Source organism: Grampus griseus (assembly GCF_964374135.1).
Source record: "Grampus griseus genome assembly, chromosome: 15".
NCBI lineage: Eukaryota > Metazoa > Chordata > Mammalia > Artiodactyla > Delphinidae > Grampus > Grampus griseus.
In genome coordinates this window covers 19,622,298-19,650,183 of record NC_139009.1, presented here as the reverse complement: position 1 = coordinate 19,650,183, position 27,886 = coordinate 19,622,298, and the positions used below count along the sequence as shown (strand labels likewise).

General features: G+C 37.7%; 1 protein-coding gene across 1 annotated transcript in view; it reads left to right on the top strand.

Moving 5' to 3' along the window:
- The window catches only part of ASXL2 (ASXL transcriptional regulator 2), a 130,299-nt gene that overhangs the window by 21,521 nt on the left and 80,892 nt on the right, over positions 1-27,886 (top strand). The window contains exon 2 of the mRNA XM_082672073.1: positions 24,310-24,392. Coding sequence (XP_082528199.1) covers positions 24,310-24,392 — 83 coding nt within the window. The remainder of the gene's footprint in view (positions 1-24,309; positions 24,393-27,886) is intronic.

Below are 27,886 nucleotides of genomic sequence, written 5' to 3'. Positions count from 1 at the left end.
CCATGGCTCATGGGCTCAGCCGCTCCGCGGCATGTGGGATCTTCCCGGACCGGGGCACGAACCCGTGTCCCCTGCACTGGCAGGTGGACTCTCAACCACTGCGCCACCAGGGAAGCCCTAGAATATATTTTTTTTAAAGAAGTGTAGTGAGGCATAAATTATATTACTAGAGATTAACATGTATAGCAAAGATACAGTGATTAAAGCAAGATGGCAATGATGTGGAACTAGAAAAGACTGGTGAATAGAATAGATGTGAAAGCCCCAAGGCAGTCAGGTATATCTAAGAATTCAGTAAACAGGTAATGTTGAAATCTAATCATCTTGAGAAAAAAACTTATATCCCTGCTTCATACCGTACATTAAAACAAATTACAGAAGGGTTGACGTTTATTGGGCTGTATAAATGTATATGTATACAAGTAATGGGTGCGTGTGGCAAAAATCCCCAGTACTTAAGGGTATAAAGACTTTTACCTCTCCAACTCGCTTTCCAGTGGAAAACACTGATAATGGTTTCTAAGATAAATGGCTAGAAAGTTTCTTCACATATGTATAACACCTCCTCCCCCGCAAATTGAGGAGTCAAATGGTATCTATAATTCTGCAACTTGATTTTTTCACTTAATAATGTCTGAATGTCTTTGCATATCTGCACATAGAGTGCTACATTGTTCTTTTTCCTCATAGTATTTCATTATGAAAAAATTAAAACAACAAATTTGAATGAATTTTACAGAGAATACCCTGCATATACCCACCACCTGGGGATTCTACCACTAACATTTATTATCTATCCACATTGCTCTTTAAAAAAAATTGTGGTATAATACACATAACATAAAATTTACCATTTTGATCATTTTAAAGTGTACAGTGTTAAGTATATGCACATAGTTTTGCATAAACTCTAGAATTTTTCATCTTGCAAAACTGAAACTCTACCATTAAACAACTTCCCAACCCCCCCTTCCCACAGTTCCTGACAGCCACTATTCTACTTCCAATTTCTTTGAATATCTTACCTCATATAGGTGAAATCATGCAATGTTTGTCTTTTTATGACTGACTTATTTCATTTAGCGTAATGTCCTCAGGGTTCATCCATGTTGTATCATGTGTCAGAATTTCCATTTTAAGGCTGAATAATTTCATCATAGGTATATACTGCATTTTAAAATTGAGTCATCTGTCAATGGACAGTTGGTTTGTTTCTGCCTTTTGGCTATTTAATAATACTGCTGTGAACATGAGTGTACACAGATCTCTTTGAGATCCTGCTTTTGATTGTTTCAGATATATAACCCGAAGTGATATTGCTAGATCGTATAATAATTCTTTTTTTAATTTTTTGAGAGGAACCACCAAACTATTTTCCATAGCAGCTGCACCATTTTACATTCCCATCAGCAATGTACAGGGTTGCAGTTTCTCTACATCCCTGCCAGTAGTTGTTATTTCCTGTTTTGTGCGTTTTTTTTTTTTTTTAATAGCAGCCATCTTAGTGGGTGTGACGACATCTTATTGTGGTTTTGATTTGCATTTCCCTAATGATTAGTGATTATTTTTATATGATTCTTGGCCATTAGTGTATCTTCCTTAGAGAAATGTCTTACTCAATCCTTTGCCCATTTTTTTTTCTTTTATTAATTTTTATTAGAGTATGGTTGCTTTACAATGTTGTGTTAGTCTGTACTACACAGCAAAATGAATCAGCCATATACATGCATATATCCCCTCCCTTCTTGACTTCCCTCCCATTTAGGTTACTTCAGTGCATTAGTTAGAGTTCTCTGTGCTACACAGTATGTTCCCATCAGTTGTCTATTTTATACATAGTATCAGTAATGTCTGTGTGTCAGTCCCAGTCTCCCAATTCCTCCCACCCTTTTCCCCTTGGTAGCCACGCATTTGTTCTCTATGTCTGTGTCTCCATTTCTGCTTTGCATATAAGATCATCTATACCATTTTTCTAGATTCCACATATATGCGTTATTATACGATGCTTGCTTTTCTCTTTCTGACTTCACTTTGTGTGACACTCTCTAAATCCATCCACATCTCTACAAATGACCCAATTTCATTCCTTTTTATGGCTGAGTAATATTCCATTGTATACACGTACCACATCTTCTTTATCCACTCCTCTGTTGATGTACATTTAGGTTGCTTCCATGTCCTGGCTATTGTAAATAGTGCTGCTATGAACATTGGGGTGCATGCATTTTTTATTTATTTTAATTTTGGCTGTGTTGGGTCTTCGTTGCTGCATGCAGGCTTTCTCTAGGTGCGGTGAGCGGGGACTACTCTTCATTGTAGCGTGAGGGCTTCTCATTGCGGTGGCTTCTCGTTGCAGAGCACGGGCTCTAGACACGCGGGTTTCAGTAGTTGTGGCACATGGGCTCAGTAGTTGTGGCTCATGGGCTTTAGAACGCAGGCTCAGTAGTTGTGGCGCATGGGCTTAGTTGTTCCGTGGCATGTGGGATCTTTCTGGACCAGGGCTCGAACCCGTGCCCCTTCATTGGCAGGTGGATTCTTAACCACTGCGCCACCAGGGAAGCCCTCTAGTTCTCTTTTAAATAAAACATTGACTGTTTTGTCTCTGAATAAGTGCATTTCACTATGTGTAGACAAGAGTAAGAGACTAAAATAACAGGAATGATTTATATATGTATACACACACATACATATACGTATATAAAATAAATTGCTGAAATTACCCTTTTTAAGTACCTAAGGTAATTGAGAAGGAAGAGTGTCATTGAAATGCTAGCAGACTTCATGGATGAGGAGAGATTTTTATCTGAGCTTGGTTCTTTTTTTTTTTTTTTTTGGCGGTACGCGGGCCTTTCACTGTTGTGGCCTCTCCCGTTGCGGAGCACAGGCTCCGGACACGCAGGCTCAGCGGCCATGGCTCACGGGCCTAGCTGCTCTGCGGCATGTGGGATTCTCCCGGACCAGGGCACGAACCCGTGTCCCCTGCATCGGCAGGCGGACTCTCAACCACTGTGCCACCAGGGAAGCCCCTGAGCTTGGTTCTTTTGAGCAAGGATGTAGAAGTCCAGATTCTGTTCGACATTTGGGAAACTCTACAGTCCTAAGACAATTGCCTTGTCTTGGTAGCTTCAAGGCGATGCTTTGGCTAGTTTCTGGGACTATTTTGTCACATAGTTCTGTAGTTTTACAAAGCTTAAATGAAAAATATCATGTGAAATTTTTGTTGTTGTTGGCTATAGTATGGTTAAAAGCTTTTTGTGAGTAGTAGGCTAATCATTGCCAGTGTTCACCATAATTTGCTTTACTGTTATGAACCCATGTGTATGGATTCAGAATATAGATTTGTCATTTACTTCAGGAGTTCCTAGTCTTGATCTAGCAATGAGTTCTGTCTCAGGACTGTTTTGAAAGTGGTAGAAAACCTATCCCAAAGTAGTAGAAGGAAGAAAAAGGAATTCATTGGTTTATTTCTGAAAAATATGGAGGAAGAGCTTCAGGTATGCTTGCATTCAGTCTTTAAATAATCGCATTGTCAAGATTTTGTTTCTCTCTCTCTCTTTCCCTCTCTCTCTCTCTGTTTGTCTTGGGGGTGTTAGAAAGCTGTTAGCTTCAGTCTCACACTATTCAAGTTTAAGTCCAGTAGTTGCTGGGGCAAAAAAAAAATGTCTTTTACCTGTTATTGTGCTCCTTTAGTCTTAATTTGAGTGTTGTCCCCATTTCTAAACCTGTTAACTGTGGTCAAGAGGTTGGTTTCACGCTTTATTGTTAGTCTTGGCTCCCACCATACAGATTGAGAATGGAGGAGGGGGTGAATATGCAAAAGAAAACCAGGGCCTTTTACCAGAAGAATGTTGAATGGTAGGTAAGTTGCTAAAAACACAAATCTACCTTAGTCTTCTTGGGGTCTGTGGACTAGCAAAAACTAACCATAAAAATTATATTTTTTTTTCTGAGAAGAGTCTTCATAGCTCTCATCAGACTTTCAAAGGGGTCTGCACCCATGAGAAAGGTTAAGTATTTTATGGGTCTGGGGAGAAAAGGGCATATTAACTGAGGATAGGTACATTACCAAAGGTGTACATGAGAGTCATTTTTGAAAGACAGTGGAATTGGATTAAACTTAATCCAGTGAAAATAGTATGTTGAGGAGAGGAGAGTATAAATTTGGATGTTGTAGATGACTTTTAGGTGATGGAAGTATAGAATATGTTCAGATATTTGTTGAAATCAAATATGGTAAAAAAAATCAAGTAGCTTAAGAGAATAAGTGAAATACATTTACATATAATAAATTGCTTCCTTTTTCATAATTATACCTTTCATTTACTTCTTTGGTCTAGATATTAGAGTTGTGCTTTCCTTCTTGGTCCAAGATTTTTTTGGCATAGGGATTAAAAACAATTTTAATGACTTTAGTGGTTTTTTTTGTTTTGTTTTGTTTTTGGGGCTGCACCGTGAGGCTTGTGGGATTTTAGTTCTCCCACCAGGGATTGAACCTGGGCCCTGGCAGTGAAAGCGCTGGACTGCCAGGGAATTCCCTTATTTTAGCTTTTGTAATTTATGGTTTTATTGCATAAGAATCAGAACATGTTTGAACACTTTGTGAGTTTTGTAATTATTGAGGTGTCCTAATACATAGGCAGTTTTCCTAACAATTCCATTAGTGATTGGGAGAAAAAGACTTTTTTGAAGAGTTTAAAGTTCAGTATATCTTTGAAATCACGCTTACTGCTTTTATTATTCATATACTCCTATTTCTGTCTTGTAATCATAAATGAGAATTGTAGTAGATGGAAAGTTGGGATAAGAGATGCACCCTAACTTTAATTAGGATCTATGATTGCTATCCCAATTCCATTTTTTAGTGAATGGTGTAGCTCACTTCATTTTATTGGAAAAATTTTTCAGGGATGGCCTAATAACCCTAGAATTTGGAACCTACTTTTTAGCTTAGACATAGAATCCTTCGATTGAAATTCTTCTGTAGTAGTAACACGTTATATATATAGAGTGCTACTACCAGCCTTGGTTTCCTCCTCCTATTCCTTCTCCTTTGTTGGCTGAACCCTGTATGAAATCTTGATCCTCCAATGTGGACAAGAGTTGGGCACATTAGAAATGTATGTAAGCAAAGGAAAATTACATGTTTTGAGCTGATAGAAATGTTTTAAGGAAGTGTCTCAAAGTGCAGGTCTTTTACTTTTTTTGTTAGGGATTGTTTATTTTTGTGAACTATGGACACTTTAAACTAATTTACCCTTTTCTTTCCCCTTGATTATCTGGCTAGTAATGTGCCTTGTGGAAAGTTTAAAAACAAAAGTGTAAAGAAGCAGGAAAAAATTATCTTAAAATTAATTCTATCTCATAGAGGCATATTCTTAGTCATTTCAGGGTCAGAGTTCCCTTTTGGAATTTAATGAAAGCTGTGAATCTTCTCTCCAGAGATACAGGCACTAAATACTGTACATAACTCCAAAGGAGTTCATGGAATCCTGAAGCCAGCTGTGTATCCTATGGGCCTAGACTGTAAGTTAATAACTCTGATCTAAGGTAATACCATCAGCATTTTGACATTTATTTCTAATCCTTGTGTTTTTTTCTTAATTGAAATCTTAATTGTGTAATCAGTTTTGCTTGTGGTTTTTGTATATCATAAGCATTTCCTCATCACTGAAAACTCTGCTTACAGATATCTTTAATGACAACATAATATATCATTGTTTTCAATTTAGAAATAGTTTATTGGGTTCCTCTTATGTTTCAGGTGTTGTCTAACTGGAGGGCCATAAAGATAAAAAGGCTTGTGGTTTCTGCTTTGCTCTTGAACTACAGATCTCTTTATGAGGGGAGTTAAGTTGGTTTACTTTATTATCTTAACATTGGGAATTTAGGTTGTTTACTTTTACAACTGTTAGAAATAGTACTACAGTGCTCACCTTTGTGCCTCGCTCTCTTGTGTATTTCTGTTATTTTGCTTTTGTAGATTGCTAGAAGAAAAGTTGCTGGGTAAGAGGATGTCACTCTTTGAAAGACCCTTCAAGTTACATGTTCACTAAATTGCTTTCCAGAAAGTTGTGTTAGTTTACTTTCCCAGCTGTGTAGTGTGTAAGTGCCTGTCTTACTCAACCCTCGAAGGATTGAATATCACCAGTTTTGAAAATTTTTGCTGTTTTGTTAGATGACAGATAAACTTTCAGATATAGAAAGGAGCAGAGAGTTATGTCAGGTACAGAGAGCAGCCTGTGGAGAGGTGGGACGTTGGCAGTGTGAGTGTTGCAGGACACTGGAAGATTCTGTTATGGTTTATTTCTTACACAGCTAGTGCTCCATATTAAACCGACTCTTGTTACCAACTTCTCAAGATAGAGGCTGGCAGCAGTCTCTAAAAATGACTTAATACAGGACGTTTAATGGAATAAGCTATAGTCTCTGCTACAGTGCCTGGTTCCAAGGCCATAGGTTCATCATTTCCCTCCAATTCCATTCTAGATTTCCTTCACCCTTGGCCAGACTTCAGCTAATCTAGGTTGCTTGCCTGGTAGGGTGACCCAGACGATTGTTCCTGAAGGGACTGAGCCCCTGTTTGCCTTTCCCTTATTCATGCCTTTGCCTTATGCTGCTGTTGCCTGTTATTACCAGGCTTGGAAGTGCTGAGAACCACCTAACTAGTACGGTTAGTTATCCCAACATTACAGTAACTCCTTTTTTTTGCCTCCTGGTCCATCAGCATGAGGAGCCCAAAGTGACCAACAGTTGTTAACTTCAGATTCAGATTAAAAGCCCTCTGATTAAAAATGTTTCCCCGTGGGAATAAAGATCTCTAATTCTAGCAGAGCCTAAAGTTGCAGGAATGGGAAACGAATTCTTCTATTTACTCACTAGGGTTATAGGAACCAATCCTATTTCTATTCACACCTCTGTACTGTACTTTTAGGATGCATTTACTGTATTTTGGAGGCCATTCCAGTGTCCTCTCAGGCTTACTGCTTCTTGGTGATATAGTGTATGGTGAGATCAGTGCTCACTGCCCATTGTTAAATTTTGTTCATTGTAAAGAAAAGAGTCACTTGGTCTGAGGCAGTGTTTGCCCCATGTTCGTAAACTAGGTACATTTGGCTAGTGGTGCTGGCTGAGGCACTGAAGGCAGGGAAGGCAAACTTATCAGAATGGTTGTCAGTGCCAGTAAGGACAAATTGCTGCCGCTTCAGGGTGGAGGAGGTCCAGTGTAGTCAACTTGCCATCCAAATGCTTAGCTCATCTCTTTGAGGGATTGTAACAAATAGGGGGCTCAGAGTTTGCCTTTGCTGATGACAAGTTGTGGACACTCAGCAGCAACAGTAGCTAAGCTGTGTCAGTTTTGAGAGAAGAAGGCTATGCTGATGGGCTCATGCATAGCCTTTGTCCTTGTCACCATGACTTCTTCCTTTGTGGGCTTATTGTACATGTACAAGTGGTTTAAGATAGGATCTGGAACATTTATTCAATAGCAACTCCACTTTCCCCAGCAGTTGGTTTAAAATTGCTAACTCCAGTAAGGTTGCTAACTCCCTTGCTCTTCTGGACTGCCCTGTTGCTTTTTGGGCTCCCTTGGTATAGGAGAGGTTCCTGAGGCAGGAAAGTGGAGAGACTTATGGAACCTTGAGATAGGCTACTATCAGCATGAGTTGGACACTGTGAGTTTAAGTGGGAATTGCCTACAGCAACTGAGGCTGAGTTCATCCGTGGGCTGAGGAGTTGTGATACAGGGTACTAATTGTTTCTGCTGTACACTATACAGAAGAAGGGAAGCAGCCCCCCAGTCCATCGTTAGAAGACTGGTTGAATAAATTGTGGTATTTTCATATAATGGAATATTATGCAACTGTAAAAAAAGCTTTTTATATAAACATAAAGACCTCTAAGATGTATTAAATGAAAAAGGCCATGTATTGGAATATTGTATATGCCTTGCTGCCTTTTGTTTGCAAAAGTGAGAAAAAATATATTTGTGTTTGTTTATGATTGCTTTAATGCTAGAAGGATATACAGGAAACTAATAAGTGTCTGAGGAGGGGATGGGCGAGAATGGGAGGGAGATGGGACATGGGGGAGGAGCTAGGGGAGAATGGGAAGGGATGGAAGATGAGGGGAATGAAACATTTTACTTTATGCCTTTTTTTTTTTTAACATGTTACCTGGTTTTTCATTTGTTTTGTAAGTGAAACCACCCTGATGAAATACTTATTATTAGGTTTGAATTTTATTTTCCATGTGGCTATATAAACTAAAACTTCTTTGAGCTAAACTAATCAAATAGATATTAAATATTCCCATGCCTGGCAACTTGTCAGTCAGTTCTCAGCTTAAATGTTGCATGGTCATTGAGCCTGACCACTCAGTTGAACCCTCTCTCTTCCCATTCACTGTCAAACTTGTCACCCTGTTTTATTTTGTTTATTGTACTTATCACTATCAGAAAAAAAATTTTTGCTTACATATATATATATATACTTTTTTGCGGTATGCCGGCCTCTCACTGTTGCGGCCTCTCCCGTTGCGGAGCACAGGCTCCAGACGCGCAGGCTCAGCGGCCATGGCGCGCAGGCTCAGCGGCCATGGCTCACTGGCCCAGCCGCTCCGCGGCATGTGGGATCTTCCCGGACCAGGGCACGAACCCGTGTCCTCTGCATCGGCAGGCAGACACACAACCACTGTGCCACCAGGGAAGCCCTGCTTACATATTTATCGTTTGTTTCTACTACTAGAATACTAACTTCTCTAAAAGCAAGGACTTGCTGTATATTTTCCACCATTTCTTGGCATCCCATTTTTATTTTTGTTTGTTGGATACAATGGATGCGCTGTCTTTTACCCTAAGGATTTATTTATTTAGCAAGCAGAGAACTTATATTCTTTCTTCTCCTCACTTTCCCTACCTACCAGCCCCCAACTCTCTTCACTGCCTCTGTTGTTTTGATCATTTAAGGTATTAAAACAGTCTGATTCTCAGATATGAGTAAGTTGTGTTTAATACAAATCATAACTTCCATCCTAACCCATTTTCAATTTTTTTTTCCCTTAATTTGCGCTTCTCTTGAATTTCAGGGAGTGTGGTAAATTTTTCACTATTCATACATTTTGTTTTAATTTCTTTAAATATCAGCTTATTGAGGTATATGCCACCTTTATTGAGGTATAATTTCCGTGTAATACAATACATGCCTTTTAAGCATACAGCTGACTTCTTTCTGACAAATGTATACACCTGTGTAACCACCACCTAATTTCTACTCATTTCCGTTTGTGGATTTGACAAAGCTTGTTAGTTGATACATAAGTGTTTTATTATTTTGTAAGTTTCCTCTGTATTTGAAATATTGCATAATAGGGAGAGTTAAATCTTCTTTACCTTTGTTTCTTTATGTATCTTTTCAGTATTTCTTCTCTCATATTATAGTTGTCCATTTTCCCTTCCCCTACTTGCCCTCTACCCTAGTTGTGAACTGCAGGGCCTGTTTCTTATTCATCTTTGTATCTCCAGTTTTTGGCACTTATGAAGCACTTAGTAAATGTTTGTTACAGTAAGAGTTAATTTTAGGAGTAGTATGGATGTATAACTGATTGAGAGGCAGTATAGCTTGATGCTTAGAAGCAAAGAAGCTTGTCTTCCATCACTTATTAGCTGATGTGACCTTGGGCAAGTTACTTATTTTCTCTGTGCCTCAGTCTTCACATCTGAAGAAAATGCCATAATGGTTATCTACCTCATAGATTTATTGTAGCGATTAAATGAGCTAATATATGTAAAGTACTTAGAACAGTACCTGGCACTTAAATTCTAGATTAGTATTAACTGTTACTATTATTAATTCTTCAGAGTTTTGGGAGAATTAGGTGCTGAGAATTTTTTTTTTGCTTGAACCAGGGAGTGTGCATAACACTTGGATAATCAGGTGAAAAGAATCTAATCTAGCAGATCAGAATGACTTGATAGAACTGTTCAGAATTGAAGGACCTTTAGGTAAAGCTATACCCCTGAGCTTACAAAGCCAGCCTCTGTAATCTCTGGATATCCGTAGCTACCTTTCTGTATAGATATGTATTTAAATAGTCTCAGTCTATTCTTACATTCAAGTTTCTGCCCCTGAATCTACAAACATATTTGCTTTTGCACTCACCTTTCAGCCTTCTTTTTTGTTAAAAAAAAAAGAGGCATTTTTACTCTTGTCTAAAGGCAGTGTTGCTCCCTGTGTTCTTAATTCCACCAGGCAACCATCACATGTTTTAGACCTATCCTATGATAGGCACTAAGGGGTGCTAGGTGAACAGGACAGGTGGTCCCAGTCCTCGTGCAGCTTATGTACCAGTGGGCAAGGCAGATGATTTAAAATGCAATTATAATAAATACAGTGTGATAAGCACTACTGGGGTGTATGGAATTCTGCTGTAGGAGCACAATTATTTTTGGAAACCATGGGAGGATGAAAATGCCCAAGGAGAGTAGAAATTGAGACAAGACGAGAATCTTGAGAAGGATCAACATTCAGAGATTGTGGAGAATGAAGAATTGCTGGTGGAGAGGTAGGAGGGAAACAAGGAGAGTCTGGTGTCACAGAAGCTAAACAGAGGAGTGCATCTCAGGACAGAGGTAGTTAGTGATCAACAGATACTGCTCAGCAGCCAGGTAAGGTCCTTTTCCCTCTTTAATTTTCAGATATTTGGCTCTATCCGTATTCCTTACGTCTCAGTTCCATGCTTCCTTATTATTATCTGTTCAGCTCCTGAACTTCTAGTAAGTGTTTGTTTAGTGAGTTTGGTAGGTGAGGGATACTGCATCCTCTGAATTCATTTGTTTTCTAGTGTCAAATTATAAGTAGCACAAGTTTGGATAAAGAGAGATTTGTCAAACTCTGAATCTATTTGCCTCTGGTATTGGCATGGGGAGAGTCGGTATAGCTAGGGATACCTCTGTTTCCTTTTATCCTGGTTCAGTGAAACTTGTTCAGGTCCATTTGACAAAACAATTATTCTTTGATTCCATGTTTCCCTTCTGTGTTCTGGGAAGAGTTGTTTTAACTCCTTGTTGCCACCTATGGCCCTCCCATTGAGTGCTGACCCCCCGCCCCCCACATAGTCTCATCACTTCTCATTCTGCATGTTTCCTGGGGGACCTCATTCACTACTGTGACATTAAATTAAAGCTTTTGGACAGTAAATAAGTCATATGACACTGCAGTAAATCTGTAAAGATTACCATGTCTATTTTTTAAGATTTATTTATTATTTATTTATTTAATTTATTTTTGGCTGTGTCGGGTCTTGGTTGCTGCACGCTGGCTCTTTGTTGTGGTGCGCGGGCTTCTCTCTAGTTGTGGCGTGTGGGTTTTCTCTCTCTAGTTGTGGCACTCAGGCTTCAGGGCGCGTGGGCTCTGTAGTTTGTGACACGCGGGCTCTAGTTGGGAAGCGGGAGCTCAGTAGTTGTGGCCTGCAGGCTTAGTTGCCCCGTGGCACATGGGATCTTTGTTCCCTGACCAGGGATCGAACCTGCATCCCCTGCATTGTAAGGCGGATTCTTTACCACTGGACCACCAGGGAAGTCCCAAGAGTACCGTGTTTTTATATGTATATTTTAAATGTAAAATAAAATTTTCCAGACTACACAAAAGTTAGCTTCTACATATCTGTGTATATGAATGTAATGAACTCGTAAGTGCAGCAGTAATTGAAATACTGCTGTTATTTAGGCGAGAATTGAACCCAAATTTAGGAGCTGTTTACATTATTCTTGAATACTCAGAAAGTATAAGTTTTGTATCCTTTTCTTAGCTGGATGTAAGAATCTACAAGTAAAGAAATAGATGTATTAGGTACACTTTAGAAAAACAGATTTATTTTATCATACTTTAATTCTGTGTAGTGTTGATTTTAATTCTTCTGAACAGTTATTCAGTTTGCCATAAAAAAGTTCCTAAAAATTGTTTTGTAGATTAATGAACAATTCCAATGGAATAATGTTTTGTTTGATAAACACTGCCCTCCTGTGGTTAAAGTAAACTAAATGTTTTGTGAAACTACTATAGTCTTTCCACTTAAATTAACTCCTGGTAAAATAATGTAATAGTAATAGCTATACAGTAATAGTGTTGTAATGGTAATGGAGTATGGTATTTTTGCTCAGAAATATATGTGGCCGTTTTGTTTTCCTCTCCATCTCTCTCTCTTGGGTTTCTCTAGTGTGCCTCTGAACATTTTTTCTCACTGTTTATGTACAATTTCTTATAATTAAAAGAGTTAATTGTAAATGGAAAGATGGAGGAATATTAAGCTATTGAAGGGAGGGAAACTGCACTTAAACATAGACGTGCTAAAAGAAATCAAAAGAAAAGACCAGTGAGTTATAAGACATGAAACTAATAAAAGCCTCCATGGAAAAAACAGTAATGAAAAGATGAAGAATAAAAGGGAAAAAGTATTTGCAGTAAATGTGACAGTAAAAGTTTTAATATATTTAATAATTTAATATGAAAACTAGAGCTCATACAAGTGGTATATATACAAGCAGACAGTGGTTATGAATAACCAGTTTACAAGTGAGGAAATACAGTAATTAAAGCACAAAAATATATTAAAATTCATAATGGTATTCCATAAAATGGTATTCATAATATTCCTAATGGTGTGTCAGATAAACAAACAAAAAAACCCCATTCACTTTTGGAGTATACTAGAAAAACTAGCTAATTATTCTGATAATTAATAAATAGGACAGAATCAAGCACTTATCCTGCTTTTTTCTATATGAGTTGTATGTACTTCAGATAACCAACTAGTAGATGGAGGAAAGCATTTATTTTTAGAAGGATTCTAGCTTATAAATGAAGAAGGAAAGATAGGCTATCACCATTTTTCAACACCTAAATAATGAGTCTGAATAGTGGCTACTAATCAGTGGTTACTAAAGCAATTAGGTTGGAATGCTGATGGGAAACTTTGTAATGGGTGGATCAGGAGGACATCTGTTCCCCTGATTCATCTTGACATCTCAAAAAAGAGACCACAGATATTTTGTGTGTTCTCATGTGTGTGGGGTGGGGGGAGGGGGAGGGGAAGTAAACAACACTGTCTATGAAGTTCTTTTGGTAAAACAAAATCTGAATCTGAGCAGCCCTCTAGGTAATTCTAATTTTCAGGAAATATGAGGGACAGAGTACCATACAATTAGCAAAATACAGAATGTGGGAAACTATAGTACAGTTTTCTTGGTTTCTTCAGTAAATAAATTGGAAGAAAACAAGGAGAAATCCATAGATTAACAGAGACTTTAAGATGTGTGTTAACCAAATGTGGTATGTATGGGTCTTCTTTGGATACCGATTTGAACAAACTAACTGTTAAAAGTGTTTTTCCCCCCATGAAAATTGAAGACATTGTGTAAATAATTTGATAATGAAGGAACTATAGTTACATTCTGAGGTATAAAATGGTATTTTTATCTTTAAAAAAATGAGTCCTTATCCTTTTTTAGAGATCTGTACTAAAGTATTTATGAATGAAATGTTTGAGATTTGCTTCAGGATAATCCACTTTGTAGAGGTAGAGTGGCTGGAGGTATAGATGAAACAAAGTAAGCCATGTGTCGACAATTGTTGATTGCAGTGTTCCCAATAATTTTTTTTTTCAAAACAATTTTTTCTTTAAATTTTTTGGCCACACGTCAAGGCCCGTGGGATCTTAGTTCCCCGACCAGGGATCGAACCCACACCGCCTGCAGTGGAAGTGCAGAGTCTTAACCACTGAATCGCCAGGGAAGTTCCTCTCTACTTTTGTATATGTTTTAAAATGTTCATACTAAAAAGTTAAAAAGTAGAATACTTAAGTCTTTAGTTGAAAAACATTTCTCTTTCTCTCCCAAACTAAATGATTTATAGTTTTAAATATTGAGAAAATTTAGCGTAAATAATTTTCTAAATTAAAATTAATTTCAGATGCCTAGTATGTAAAGGTACTAGTCATAAACTTTTTTTTTTTAAGGAAAGTAAACATCCCTTAAGCAGTTTTAACTAACTGGTTTCTTCTATTTTATTTCTTGAAAAAACAGTATACCTAGAAAATCAATGAAATTAATTTTCATTAAAAAGGCACACAGAAATTTTAGGTCTCTATTTCCAATAGCTTAATGTCCTATGTCAGCATACTTAAGTATTTTTATATAAATAGTAAAATTCACCCATATTAAAATAAAGTAATTCCTTGCTCTAGATAATAAATCAAAATATTTTTATTATTACCATTACCATGGATAATATAAATGTTTTAAATTCTAAATAGAGTTCATTCTGATAGTGGATTAATAGTTACCTTTCTATTAAGATTTGATATGCCAGAGAAATTTTTATTAATTTCCATTTTGTAGCTTCTTGGACAGAAAGCCACCAGTTCAGATGAACAGTAGGGCAGCCACATTCCGCAGTTTGCTCATCACCACTTTTCTGGTAGAGTTGGGATTTGAACTCTGATATTCTGCCTCATTATGATGAATTAATCAAAATATTTTTGCATATTAATGTAAGTGCCTTATTCTGTGATATTTTGTGCTTGTTTTTCTTGCAGAATAGCTTAATATCTAGTCTTTATATTTGGATATCTGTAATGTAAATAGGATTTAAAGAACATATAAATGACTTTATAGGGACTGAAGTCTTGGCATTTAACTTAAAGCTGTTTCATATTTTTGTAAATTTTAGTTTTTGTCTAATGTTTAGTATTATTGGCAGTATAGGGCATTGTTAACTACTTGTGAAAAAAAATAGTGGAAAAATCAAAGGGGCAGCCGGAGAAAAACATGCTATCTTTTGTATTTTTCATCCCCCTTAAGAATACTGGTGAAATTTTAGATTGGGATATCAAATGTGAACTGGAAAAGATTTTTGTCATATAATTTATTAGTAATAACAAAAGCTACCATTTATGTCACTTGTGCTAAGTTAAGAATACTGCAGAATGTTTTACTTAATGTTCCTATCTATGAGGGTGTTACTACCCTCATTATACAGATGAAGGGTTAAGATTGAGAGCTTTTAGTCATCAATATTATGTCTTAGAGCTATTAGGTGCAGGCTATTTGAGCTCTATACACTTTGAAGCACTTTCATATTTTGCATCGATTAAACTTTTTCCCCCCAACTGAAACCTCTTAATTATGTTAATAACATCCTTTACAGAGACCACCAAAACTGAGTCTTAGTCAATCCATTGTATGCTGGTTTGGAGTATTTGTTATAAAAACTTGAAATGTGGAAGAAAATAAAGCAAATCCCACATTTGTAGTATTATGTAAATTTGTGTCATACATTTTAGTATTCAGGATTTCCTAATGATAGTAACAGAGTAAAATTTAATTGCCAGGTAGATGATTATATCAGTTTCCCTAGAAATCACTTCTATTTTTTGATTAAGGCAAGCATAACACCTGTTGCACAAAGTGTTTTTCTTGTATCAACTCCAGCATTTTTCAGTATGGTTTACAAAAATCTCTATATCTTCCCACTTTTCTTAAGCAGAAGTTGTAGCAACAGAGTTCTTAGACTTCAGTGGCAGTATGTTTTCTTCCAGTAACCAAATGGGCTGTTTGAGGGGGAGTTCTGTGTTAGAAGTGAATCGGCCTGGAATAGCAACTAAATATAAAGCCTCACTTATACCCACACCAATGCTTTTTAAGTCTTTTAAAAATTAATTAATTAATTTTTGGCTGCGTTGGGTCTTCGTTGCTGTGCGCAGGCTTTCTCTAGTTGTGGTGAGCGGGGGCTACTCTTCGTTGCGGTGCGGTGGCTTCTCTTGTTGCGGATCACAGGCTCTAGGTATGCGGGCTTCAGTAGTTGTGGCATGTGGCTTCAGTAGTTGTGGCTCGCAGGCCCAGTAGTTGTGGCGCACAGGCTTAGTTGCTCCATGGCATGTGGGATCTTCCCAGACCAGGGCTTGAACCCGTGTCCCCTGCAATGGCAGGCAAATTCTTAACCACTGCGCCACCAGGGAAGTCCCTACACCAATGCTTTTGATGCATTTTTGCTTTTGTCCAATAGGTTGTGCATTTTCACTCTTTTAATTTGTTGGCAGAAATAAATTTTGTTTAGGTAGAGTTGTAATTTTATCTGACAAATCATTGAATATACTACTTTCTGTAATGGAAATAAAAGGAATGTATTTCTGATGTTCAAACAGACCTCTGATTTTTTTTGCGTGTGATGTAGCTATTAAATTTTATAATTTTATTTTATTTATTTTTTAGGGGGAGGGGTGCGCGGGCCTCTCACTGTTGTGGCCTCTCCCGTTGAGGAGCACAGGCTCCGGACGCGCAGGCTCAGCGGCCATGGGTCATGGGCCCAGCCGCTCTGCGTCATGTGGGATCTTCCCAGACGGGGGCACAAACCCGTGTCCCCTGCATCGGCAGGCGGACTCTCAACCACTGCGCCACCAGGGAAGCCCTATAATTTTATTTTTTAATCTGATTTTTATTTAGATCAGATAGCTTATTTCAAAAAGAGGAAATATGAAAGTCTAAAAACGTAGGACAAGTTCAACTTCATTAGTAACTAAAATTAAAAATTTTTTATATATTTTTTCAAATAATTACCAAGGATTTAAAAAGTAATATGAATGTTGGTTAATGGTTAACAGTAGTGAAACTCCCGTACACATGGTGGAAAGCAATTTGGCAATATTATATATTAAAATAACTTTATACAGCAGTTCCAGTTGTTAGAAGACTTTGAAAATAGTCAGAAGCACTTGGTGGCATTTGTTACAGTTAAAGAAAAAAAAAAGGAGACAATAGCACACATTTATTGAGAATTTTATATATCCTCAAATTCTGAGCTAAGCAGCTCAAAATAAAATATTCTATTTGTCTCCCATGGCCACTCCATGAGTTATAGATGTTTTTCTTGTTTTGATTTTACTGATGAAACTAAGACCCAGAGATTAACTTTCTAAGGTCACAGAGCTTTAAATTTTAGAGTCAGGTATAAAATTAAGATCTGTCTCACTCTAAACATGTGTTGGTAACCATCGGGAAAGAGTGCCTCTTTAAGCAGTCTAAATGTGCAACAGTAGGAAATGGATTAAGTGATTTAGTGTGTGTATGTATGTGTGTGGGTGTATATATATGTGTGTATATATGTATATATATCAATCAGTGGAGTATCATGCTGCTATGAAATATATCAATAATAACTGTTGCAAGATTTGCAAAAAGGGCTTTTAAAAAGAGGTACAAACTAGTATATGCAGAAGGATGTCAACTGCAAAATGTTATAGAAAAAAACCTGTGGAAGGGACAGCCAAAATGTTAAATCCTATTCTCTCATGGCAGAATTCCCCTTTGCATATAATTTGAGGTGGGGGGGGAGTATGGTCTAAATTTTCTAGAATGAATATGTATTACCATTGGGGGGAAGCCCTTGTTGCTTTATATATGGTATATATGACTGTATAGGTTTAACTCAGCACATGAAATGAATTTCTGTGTGGAATACTGTGAAATACCACTGTAAGTTGGTGGAACACCCTTGTCTAGAGTTTGAGAACCACAGTTTGAGAAATACAAAGAATCTTCCTAGGCCCCACCAGGATCTTATTTTTCAGTTTTATGTTCTTGTTCACTATCAAAGACACAGCCAGGAACCCATCTCTTAAGATATTGACTTAATTATAGATATATGTGGGGGCTGCCATTTGCATTAAGCTAGTTTTGTCACGTTTCAGAAAAGACCTGTGAGAAAAAGGTCTGTATCTGATCTTTATACTTGATGGTCACAATCCCCATCTTAACCAAAATATCAAGCAACGTTTCTGCAGTCCTCTTAGTTTTTCTGCCTCAGCAAGTAAGAACCTACCCATCATTCAGCAGAAGCATAGTTTTCATCATTCCAATGCATATTTTAGTTGATAAAAGAAAATTTTTTTCCTCATTGAAATCTTTGCTTTATATAAAGCTTTGTTAGTACCCTCTTTAGTGTGGGGAATTAAGAGTTCTGACATCTTAAGTTTAGGCTATGCTATTCTCTTGAGTCTTCCTTTCCTTTCTGGTAAAATTATAACTAAACCTGCTCTGCTGTTTCTTGGATTGTTGTGAGGGGCATATGAAATAGAATGGCTACATGATGTTTGTAACTGTAAGGCAGTTGTATGTAGGAATTAAGAGAAAGATGTAAAATTTTTGTATGTATTATCTGGGCAGCACTATAGGAAGATATGTCTTTAATGTTTGGGGTGAGCTCGAGTTTTTCTTTGAAAGGGATATCAGTCTTTTGTGTTCTTTTTTGGCCATCTTTTATGTGTATATCTCTACGTAAGAACTCTTTTTATGTTACGTAAATTGGTACAGCATTATGGAAAACAGTTTGTAGGTTCCTCAAAAAATTAAAAATAGAACTACCATATGATCCAGCAGTCCTACTTCTGGGGATATATCCGAAGGAAATGAAATTACTGTCTTGGAGAGATATCTGCACCCTTGGTTCATTGCAGGATTTTTCACAGTAGCCAAGACATGGAAAAAACGTAAGTGTCCAACAACAGATGACTGGATAAAGAAAATTTATATATATATGTATGTAATAATATTATTCAGCCATAAAAAGAGGAAAATGTACCATATGCGACAACTTAGGTGAACCTTGAAGGCGTTCTGCTAAGTGAAATAAGTCAGACAGAGACAAATACTGCATGATCTCATTTATATATGGAATCCAAAGAAGTTAAACTCTTAGAAACAGTGTAGATTGATGGTTACCAGGAGTTGAGTGGTAGGAGAAATTGGGAGATGTTGGTCGAAGGATACAAATGAGCAGTTATAAGATGAATATGTTCTGGGGATCTGATGCACAGCATGATGACTATAGTTAACAATACTGCATTATATACTTGAAATTTGCTTACAGAGTAGGTCTGAAATGTTGTCATCACACACAGAAAAGGGTACCTGTGTGAGGCAATGAATGTGTTAATCAACCCTTAATGTGGTAATCATTGAACAATATATATGTATATCAAATCATCACGTTGTACACCTTAAACTTACATAGTGTTATTTGTCGATTATATCTCAGTAAAGCTGGGGGGAAAATCTGGCTAAAGTAATAAAATGTGTGTGTGTGTTTAGCAGTGGTGGTGCTTGTGAGTGTCTGAGTGTATTTTAGAGTGGTCAGGAATATCTCTGAAGAAGTGAAGTGAGGGAGAGAGTCCATGAATCTCTGGGGAAAAACATTGCAAGAGGAGGGAGCAGGTATAGAGACCCTGAATAAGGAATGAATTGGTTATGTTTGAGAAAGGGCAAGAAGGTAATATGAGAAAAGCGAGATGTAGAGTTTCATGTAGAATCTTTTAAACTGTATTGGGAATTCAGATTTTATTTTAATTTTAGTTAATTTTTTTAAAAAAGTGACAGGGAGCTTAAAAATCAGAGGAATAGAGGCTTCCCTGGTGGTGCAGTGGTTGAGAGTCTGCCTGCCGATGCAGGGGACACAGGTTCATGCCCCAGTCCGGGAAGATCCCACATGCCGCAGAGCGGCTGGGCCCGTGAGCCATGGCCGCTGGGCCTGCATGTCCGGAGCCTGTGCTCCGCAACGGGAGAGGCCACAGCAGTGAGAGGCCCGTGTACCGCAAAAAAACAAAAAAAACCCAGAGGAATATGTAATTTAAGTTTTAGGACGATTACTTAAGTGTCATGTGAATAGATTGGTGAGTCATATTAGGCATAACTTTGGCTGCCTATAACAGTTCCTTAAATGATTTGGAAGTTTATTTCTCTTTCATGCAACAGTCTGGAGGTGTAGTTAGTCCACCGTTCTTAGGGTGCATCCTTATCTGTATGGTTCAGAATGGCTTTGTTACCTCCTCCACTTTAAAATCAACAGGGTGGAGGAAGGGCCAAAGAGGGATGTGTCCCTGCCTTTTGAAAATCTGGGTTTTTGAAGTTATCACTCCCTATCACTCCCCCTCACATTCTGTTGTCCAGAACCTGTATTCCACACCAAGATTTGAGGAAGACTGAAAGAAGACCCCCTGTCCCCAGCCCCCACACAGTGTCTTTTCATGTATAGCTATATAATATTCAATTGTGTAGGTATACCAGTTTTGTTAATATCTTATTATTAGATAAGAAGCCTTTAAACTTTTTTCTTTATTGAGTAATATAATGAATATTTTCTTATATTATCAATAGATTGTGTGTACATTTCCATTTCATGGTGTTCATTTACTATTGCCATGTTTTTGCTATCCAAAATAGTAGGGGAAAAAACCATTGAAAAGTGATTTTTTTTGTATTTAATTGTTAGTGAAGTCAGACATTCAATATCGTTTTTCCCATAAAATTTTATTATGGGATATTGAATGTGTACACAAAAGCCAACAATAATATAATATCTTTGTACCCATCTTGTAGCTTCTATAATTATCAGCTTATAGCCAGTCTTGCAATACTTAAACTCCTATCTAAATTTCTTCTTGTGTAATTTTGAAGCAAATCCCCAACATCATATAATTTCATCTGTAAGTATTTCAGTATGCAAATATTTTTTCATATGTCTTTTATCCAGTTGTTTTAACTCTTTTATGAGCTATCTGCTCATGTCCATGGTGTATTTTTTTTCTTTTTCAGTAATTTTATACAATTTTATAATAGTATATAGACAGTAAATACAGGTCCAGTTTTCTGTATGGGCCTTAATTTGGATAAAGGTAGTAAGTTAAATTTTGGACATGTTAAGTTTGAGATGGAACATCCGAGGTTGATGTTTAAAAGCAGTTATAAACGGACTGTGCTGCTTCTTTTCATTTATCAAAATAGGGGTGATTGATGAAGTCTTGGGAATGGATGATTTTATTCAGGGAGGGTTGGAGTGAAAAGCAAAAGCTGCAAAATGATGCTTGTAAAGTATTTAAGGGATGGCCACAGAAAAAGACCAAGAAGAAACATTTTGGGAAAAAAAGGTCTGGAGAGAGCAGTGTCTAAGGAGGGAAAGGTTAATAACATTTATCTGATGTAGTATAGAGCTCAGGGAGGATGACAAACAGAAATATATTTGTTGGATTTTATGATTAAACAAATGAAAAAAGAGATGCAGACCAGGACACAGTGAGCTGTAGGATGCAGGATATCCCTGAGTTTGAATGCCGACTGCCACTTGTCTTGCTGCATTATGTTTGGAAATTTGCTTATTGAGCATTAGTTATCCCACTTTTTAAATGAGGGTAATAAGGCTTGTCTTTTAAGGTTGCTGAGACGTTTAACTGAGAGAATGATCTGCACTTGTTTGTGTCTTCTTTATAAATGGTAGTTGTTGACATCACATTTTGATACCTTACTGGCTGATCCTAGGATATCTGACTTCAAGTGGTTTCTATTACACAAGTCCTGTATCTGTTGTTTTTGACTTGCTGTACTAATGGATATTCTTTTGATAGTATAGTATAGATTATTCAGAATTGGTTCAATTTTAGCTTTCACTTGCATTTGTTAATTGCCAAGGGTTCTAAGAATAGAAAGTGATTTAGGTATAAGAGAGTTTCTACCTAAAATTTGGATTAAAAATAAAAAAGTAAAGAAACCAGAATTGACTTAAAAGAAGTCAATTTAAAGTAAGCCTGTTAGGACTCCCCTGGTGGCACAGTGGTTAAGAATCTGCCTGCCAGTGCAGGAGACACGGGTTCGAGCCTTGGTCTGGGAAGAGCCCACATGCCACGGAGGCAACTAAGCCCGTGCGCCACAACTACTGAGCCACAGCTACTGAAGCCTGCGCGCCTGGAGCCCGTGCCCCACAACAAGAGAAGCCACCACAATGAGAAGCCCTCGCACTGCAACGGAGAGTAGTCCCCGCTCGCTGCAACTAGAGAAAGCCGGCGTGCAGCAACGAAGACCCAACGCAGCCAAAAATAAATAAATAAATTTAAAAATAAATAAAATAAAATAGAAGTCTGTTAATGGCAAATACTCTTCATTTCCCTTTAATCTAAGAATGTCTTGATTTCCCCTTCATTTTTGGAGGATATTTTTGCTAGATAGGAATTTTGGAATTAAGTCCTTCCCTTTCAGCACTTAGAAATGTTCTTCACTGTTTCTGCCTTCCATAGTTTCTGATGAGAAACCCACAGTCAGTGGAATTGTTTTTCTCCTAAGTGGAAGGTTGTTTTTCCTTGGCTGCCTTCAAGATTTTAAAATTTTCTTTAGTTTTCAGTAATTTGATTATGATATATCTGGGTACAGGTTTCTTTGAATTTATGTTGTTTGAGATTCATTGATTCTCTTGAAATTGTAAGTGTATATCTTTCACCAAATTTGGGAAGTTTTCTGCTGCTATTTCTTTAAGTATGTTTTCTGTGTGCTACTCTTTATCTTCTCCTTTGGGGACTCTGATGACATGAATGTTAAACCTTTTGATATTGTCCCGTTGGCTTTGTTCATTTATTTTTTCTATCATTTTTCTCTCTGTTCATCAGATTGGATAGTTTCTATTGCTCTATCTTCAGGTTTACTGATTCTCTCCTCTGTTATCTCCCTTCTACAGTCGAGCCCCTCCAGAGAATTTTGGGTTTACTTTGGATATTGTGTTTTTTAGTCTTAAATTTTTATTTGCTTTATACACCACATAGGCACACACACAATAATGTAATGAATCTTACTTCTCTGCTGAGACTCTTAACTATTTTTTTTCCCCCCAAGAATCATCTTTCTGGCTTCTTGAAGCATGGTTATAGTAGCTGCCTTAAAGTCTTTGTCTGAAAATTCCAGAGTCTGTAGCATCTTGGGTTTGTTGTGTGTAGGTTGTCTTTTCTCTTGCGAGTTATTGAGATTTTCCTGGTTCTTCATATGTCAAGTAATTTTGGATCATATATTAGACATTTTGATGTTAACGTTATGATACTCTGTCTCATTTAAATGATATGGAGAATGTTGTTGTTGTTATTACTTTATTTTTAGGGATGGGAGGATTTTTTTAAGCGGGCATTTGGTCTTGTTAGGTTCAGGTCATAAGTTTCTGCCTACCCTTCTGTGCACTAAAATTCCAATGACTAGTTTTCAAAGCCATTGTTTCTATCTGTCCCGCATGTACACCACCGAGTGGCAAATTTGGGAACCTGATAGTATGTTTAGGGTCAGATCCACATAGGCATAGTTCTTGGGTGACCCCAGGAGTGTTTATAGAACTTCATGGTGTCACTTTCTTGAGCTCCTTTCTCTTTGCAAGTTCCCTGACACTTTCTGGCTCTTAGAGACCCTTCTTCCTTGTCCTATGGCTAGATAACTAAGGTTTTCATTTTGGTGTTTTGCTGCACACTTCCACAACTGCATCTGCCTTTGATGCCAAGCAACAGGATGGTGGAGAAAGAATATAAACCATGGGAATTCCCTCCACACTCATGGGATCGGAAGGAATCTGCTTTCTTGAAGTTTTAGGTCCCTGTCCAGCCACTGCTGGTATCATCACTGCCACAGCTGCTGCCTTTGGATTGCTTGGGGGCAGGGTCTGAGAGAAAGGGAAAAAAACCCTCAGAGGATTGTCCTCCCTTTTAGGGGCCCCCTTTACTGCTTTTTGGACAAAAAAAAGAGAAGACTTCTCTTGGAGCCATTTCTGTCTGCACTTACTGTGCAGTTCTGAGTTTGGACTGCCCTTGAGTCTACCTAGGGGAAACAAAACCAGGAAACTCACTGCTGGGTTAGTAGTACTTCTAATTTTGGTTTCCTCCCTGAAACCAACTGCTACCATTTTCAGAGTCCTCAGATAGCTGCTCCATGCATTCTGTCCAGGTTTTTAGTTGTATTCGGGAGAGACAGGATAATTTATGCTTATTACATCATCTTCACCAGAACCAGAACACGGATACCATTTTAATTTCATTATAACTGTATTGTTCTTTTGTTTTGGTTAAGAAATTACTGAGCAACCAAGATGTACTAGACTTTGTTTGGAGATGTAAAGATGGATAATCTTCAAGGTGCTTCCAGTAAGTCCACAGGTAGTCATGTGATGAGGGAGTGGAGGCAGAAAGTAAACATAATTTCACATTATGCATTAATAATAATTGAATTATTAATCTTATCTTTTTTGATCCATTTCTGCTTCAGGATTTGACTTAGGGTTTGTGACTGAAGGAGAGAATATCCTATTTACGTTTCATTAATTTTCCACTTATTATCCAAAAATTTAAGGGATGAAAAGTCTCTGGATTTGTATATGCTGGAGGAAATTAATACATAGCTATAATAAATATAATTTATATATGTAATTATAATAAGAAATTAAAATAATTTACTATTATATACTTGTTTCTCAGGTCTTAGAAAAATATCCCAATACACCCATGAGTCATAAAGAAATTCTTCAAGTTATCCAGAGAGAAGGACTAAAAGAAATCAGGTGAGTTATTTAAGTATTATTAGTAATAATTATAATACTTGATTAGAATATTTTATAGTATATAGCAGTCTACTTTAGTCCTGAAGATTGATTATTTAGTAATAACTGCTTTGTTAATTTATGATTTATTCAGCTCAGATCTTTGGAGTTTTCAGTCATAGCACAGTTACAAAACCAAAAGCAAGTTAGAAAAAAATTCTTAGAAGGTTGCTATCTCCACACCCATGCACTTTAATTCTTAGGAAGGCCTGGAGCCATCTTCAAGCCTTCATCTATCAGTTCAGGCTTTTGATTTAATAAGCTTAGTCATTAGCAAATTTAGAAGTCCTCTAGTTCAGGGAGAATGGTAGATGTAAACAGTCTAGGAAAAAATAACCTTGGCCAAAAAGAATTAAATGGAAAAGATACATAAAGCAGTATGTGTTTCAAGTAATAGTCTTACTATGTTCAAATAAAACAGCCTGGGGTCAATTAATATAGGACCAAAGATAGAACACACTTTAATTTCTAAGAGCTTTATTATATTACAATAGCACATAATAGTCACTGTTCATAGTCAAGACCCTCTGCCATCAAGAAATATTAAAATTATGGTCATTATATTTTATATGTTAAGGCAGAAATCCGGGTGTCTACATTAGAGATATTTTCATTAAGAGAAAAAGGTTACAGTGCTACTAGTTGTTCTCACCTGGGGCTGGTATAGTGCAGGGGTCCCCAACCCCACGGGCCACAGACCACTAGTGGTCCATGGCCTATTAGGAACTGGGCCGCACAGCAGGAGGTGAGTGGCGGGCGAGCGAGTGAAGCTTCATCTGTATTTACAGCCGCTCCCCATCACTTGCATTACCGCCTGAGCTCTGCCTCCTGTCAGATCAGCTGCAGCATTAGATTTTTATAGGAACCCTACTGTGAACTGCTCATGCGAGGGATCTAGGTTGTGTGCTCCTTATGCGAATCTAATGCCTGATGATCTGAGGTGGAGCTGAGGCTGTGATACAAGTGCTGGGGAGCGGCTGCAAATACAGATTATCATTAGTGAGGTTTGACTGCACAGAGACCGTAATAAATCAATTGCTTGCAGACTCATATCAAAATCCTATCAGTGAGTGACAAGTGAAAACAAGCTCAGGGCTCCCACTGATTCTGCATTAAGGTGAGTTGTACAATTATTTCATTATATATTACAATGTAATAATGGAAAAAAAGTGCACAATAAGTGTAATGTACTTGAATCGTCCCCAAATCATCCTCCACCCACCCCACCCCCTGCCCCAGTTAATGGAAAAATTGTCTTCCATGAAACTAGTCCCTGGTGTCAAAAAGGTTGGGGACCCCTGGTATAGTGTAATACCCATAGCGAAAGTGGTTAGGATTTTGGGGGGCTATTTTTGATTGTCACAATGATGAGAAAGGAGGGAGCACTATGGCATTTGGTTATTACTCTGAGGAACAAATTCTACTAACGTATTCTAATTTTTTTTATAACACTATTGGGTTTTATAGAACAGGAATGAGCAAGAGATTTCATTTCTTTTCATAAAATTAGACTATTCGTAAAAATTTCATAAAATTTTCTATTCCTAAAAATACACACTGGGGAAATAGACCAGGAAATCTTATGTAAAGAGATCAGACTCGGGCTTCCCTGGTGGCGCAGTGGTTGAGAGTCCACCTGCCGATGCAGGGGACACGGGTTCATGCCCTGGTCCAGGAAGATCCCACATACCGCGGAGCGGCTGGGCCCGTGAGCCATGGCCGCTGAGCCTGCGCGTCCAGAGCCTGGGCTCCGCAACGGGGGAGGCCACAGCAGTGAGAGGCCTGCGTACCGCAAAAAAAAAATAAAAAAAAATAAAAGAGATCCGACTCCATCAGTGCCCTAGGTCTAAATGACAATTGCAGGATCGTTTATCTCTAACACAGTAAGGCTCTGACTTTAAACTTGTCATTATTATTTCTAGAGAGTAGGCAAGAACAGTAAATAAGAAAGAATACTAAATAAATAAAGAACAGAAGGGGAAAAAAAGAAGAACTTAAAAAAAAAATGTAGCAAGATGGTGGAGTCATCAAAAATAGCTTCTGACTTCACTTAGTAACAACTCACAAGAAGCTATTCTTGGTTAAACTATATTGTGGTGATACAGTTACGTGACCACAAAGCAGTACTTTTAAAGTCACCAGTGACTTCCATTTTGTCACCTCCACTGGACTTTTAGTTTTGCCTCTCTTGTTACCTCTCAGCATTACTTAACACAGATGACTACTGCTTCCTTTTTGAAACTCTGTATCATTACCTGAAGTGACCAAACATTCCTATTTTCCTTCCTTGCTCTGCAAGCTCCTTCTCAGTTTATTTGCTTATTATCTTCTCTCTAACTGAAGTGCAATCGACATTCCCATAGCTTTTTTGGGGTCACTTTTGTTTTGTCACTTCCCAGTTGTGTAGGGAAGCTAATTCCCACCTCAGCCTTTGTACATGCTGACCCCTTTACTTAGTTAACTGTTGTTTTTTTTCAGGTGTCAGCTTGAACATGTCTCTTCCAGAGAACTTTGGCTGACTTCCCAATCTAGATCACATTTTCCGTTTTTAGTTTGGTATATAGTGTTCTGTGTTCTTTCTTTATAGCACTTAAGATTTGAAATTACATATCACTTTGGTCTTTCAAAAAAATCATGTAGCTTCTCTATAGCTTACATTAAGCTAGTAGCTCCATGAGGGCAGTGACATTTATCTCCCCCCCGCCCCCGGCTTGGCACGTAACAGGCCTTGCAAACCTACTTGTTAATGAATATATGAAGTATCAGTGATTGGAAGATGACATTCAAATGTAGTTCTAGCTTATCCTCTTGCTGCATGATGTGTCTTAATGGTAGTCTTAAAATCTTTAGAGTTTTCAGGTACATTATGGAACGAAGTAACTATGCTTATTGAAGATGTGCTCTTTTTTTTGAACCAGTCTTAGCATTTAATTAACCAGGAAGGGGGATTATTTGGAGGGGCACCCCTGTAAAAATGTACAAAAGGTCTGTGGGGCTATGTGGAAGGGGGAGATAAATATGTACATGGAACCCCGCCTTCCTTTAGCCCTTCCTCCCCCAGCCCTGAGAGGGCATGAGGACTTGGGTGGTAGGTGAAGGGGGGGGCACTTTGGCCTCTGGTTTAGTGAGCCTCTGGGGAGGCAGGCCAAGGGCCTGGGGGCCCTCAGAAGCGACGATGGTAAGATGTGCTCCTTTTTACAGTTTTATTTTCATTCCTTAATCCTCAATACAAGACTTTTTAGCTATTTTTCCCTTTGCTGTTTTCCCTCTGCTCCCCCATTTTGAAGATTCTCGCTTGATTTTGATTATTCCATACTATATTGTTTTATTCTAAAATGTATTAAAATGGAAGCAGCTCAAATGTCCATCAGAAGATGAATGGATAAATAAAATGTGGTATATACAGTCAATGTAATAGTATTCAGCCTTAAGAAGGAATGAAATTCTGATACATG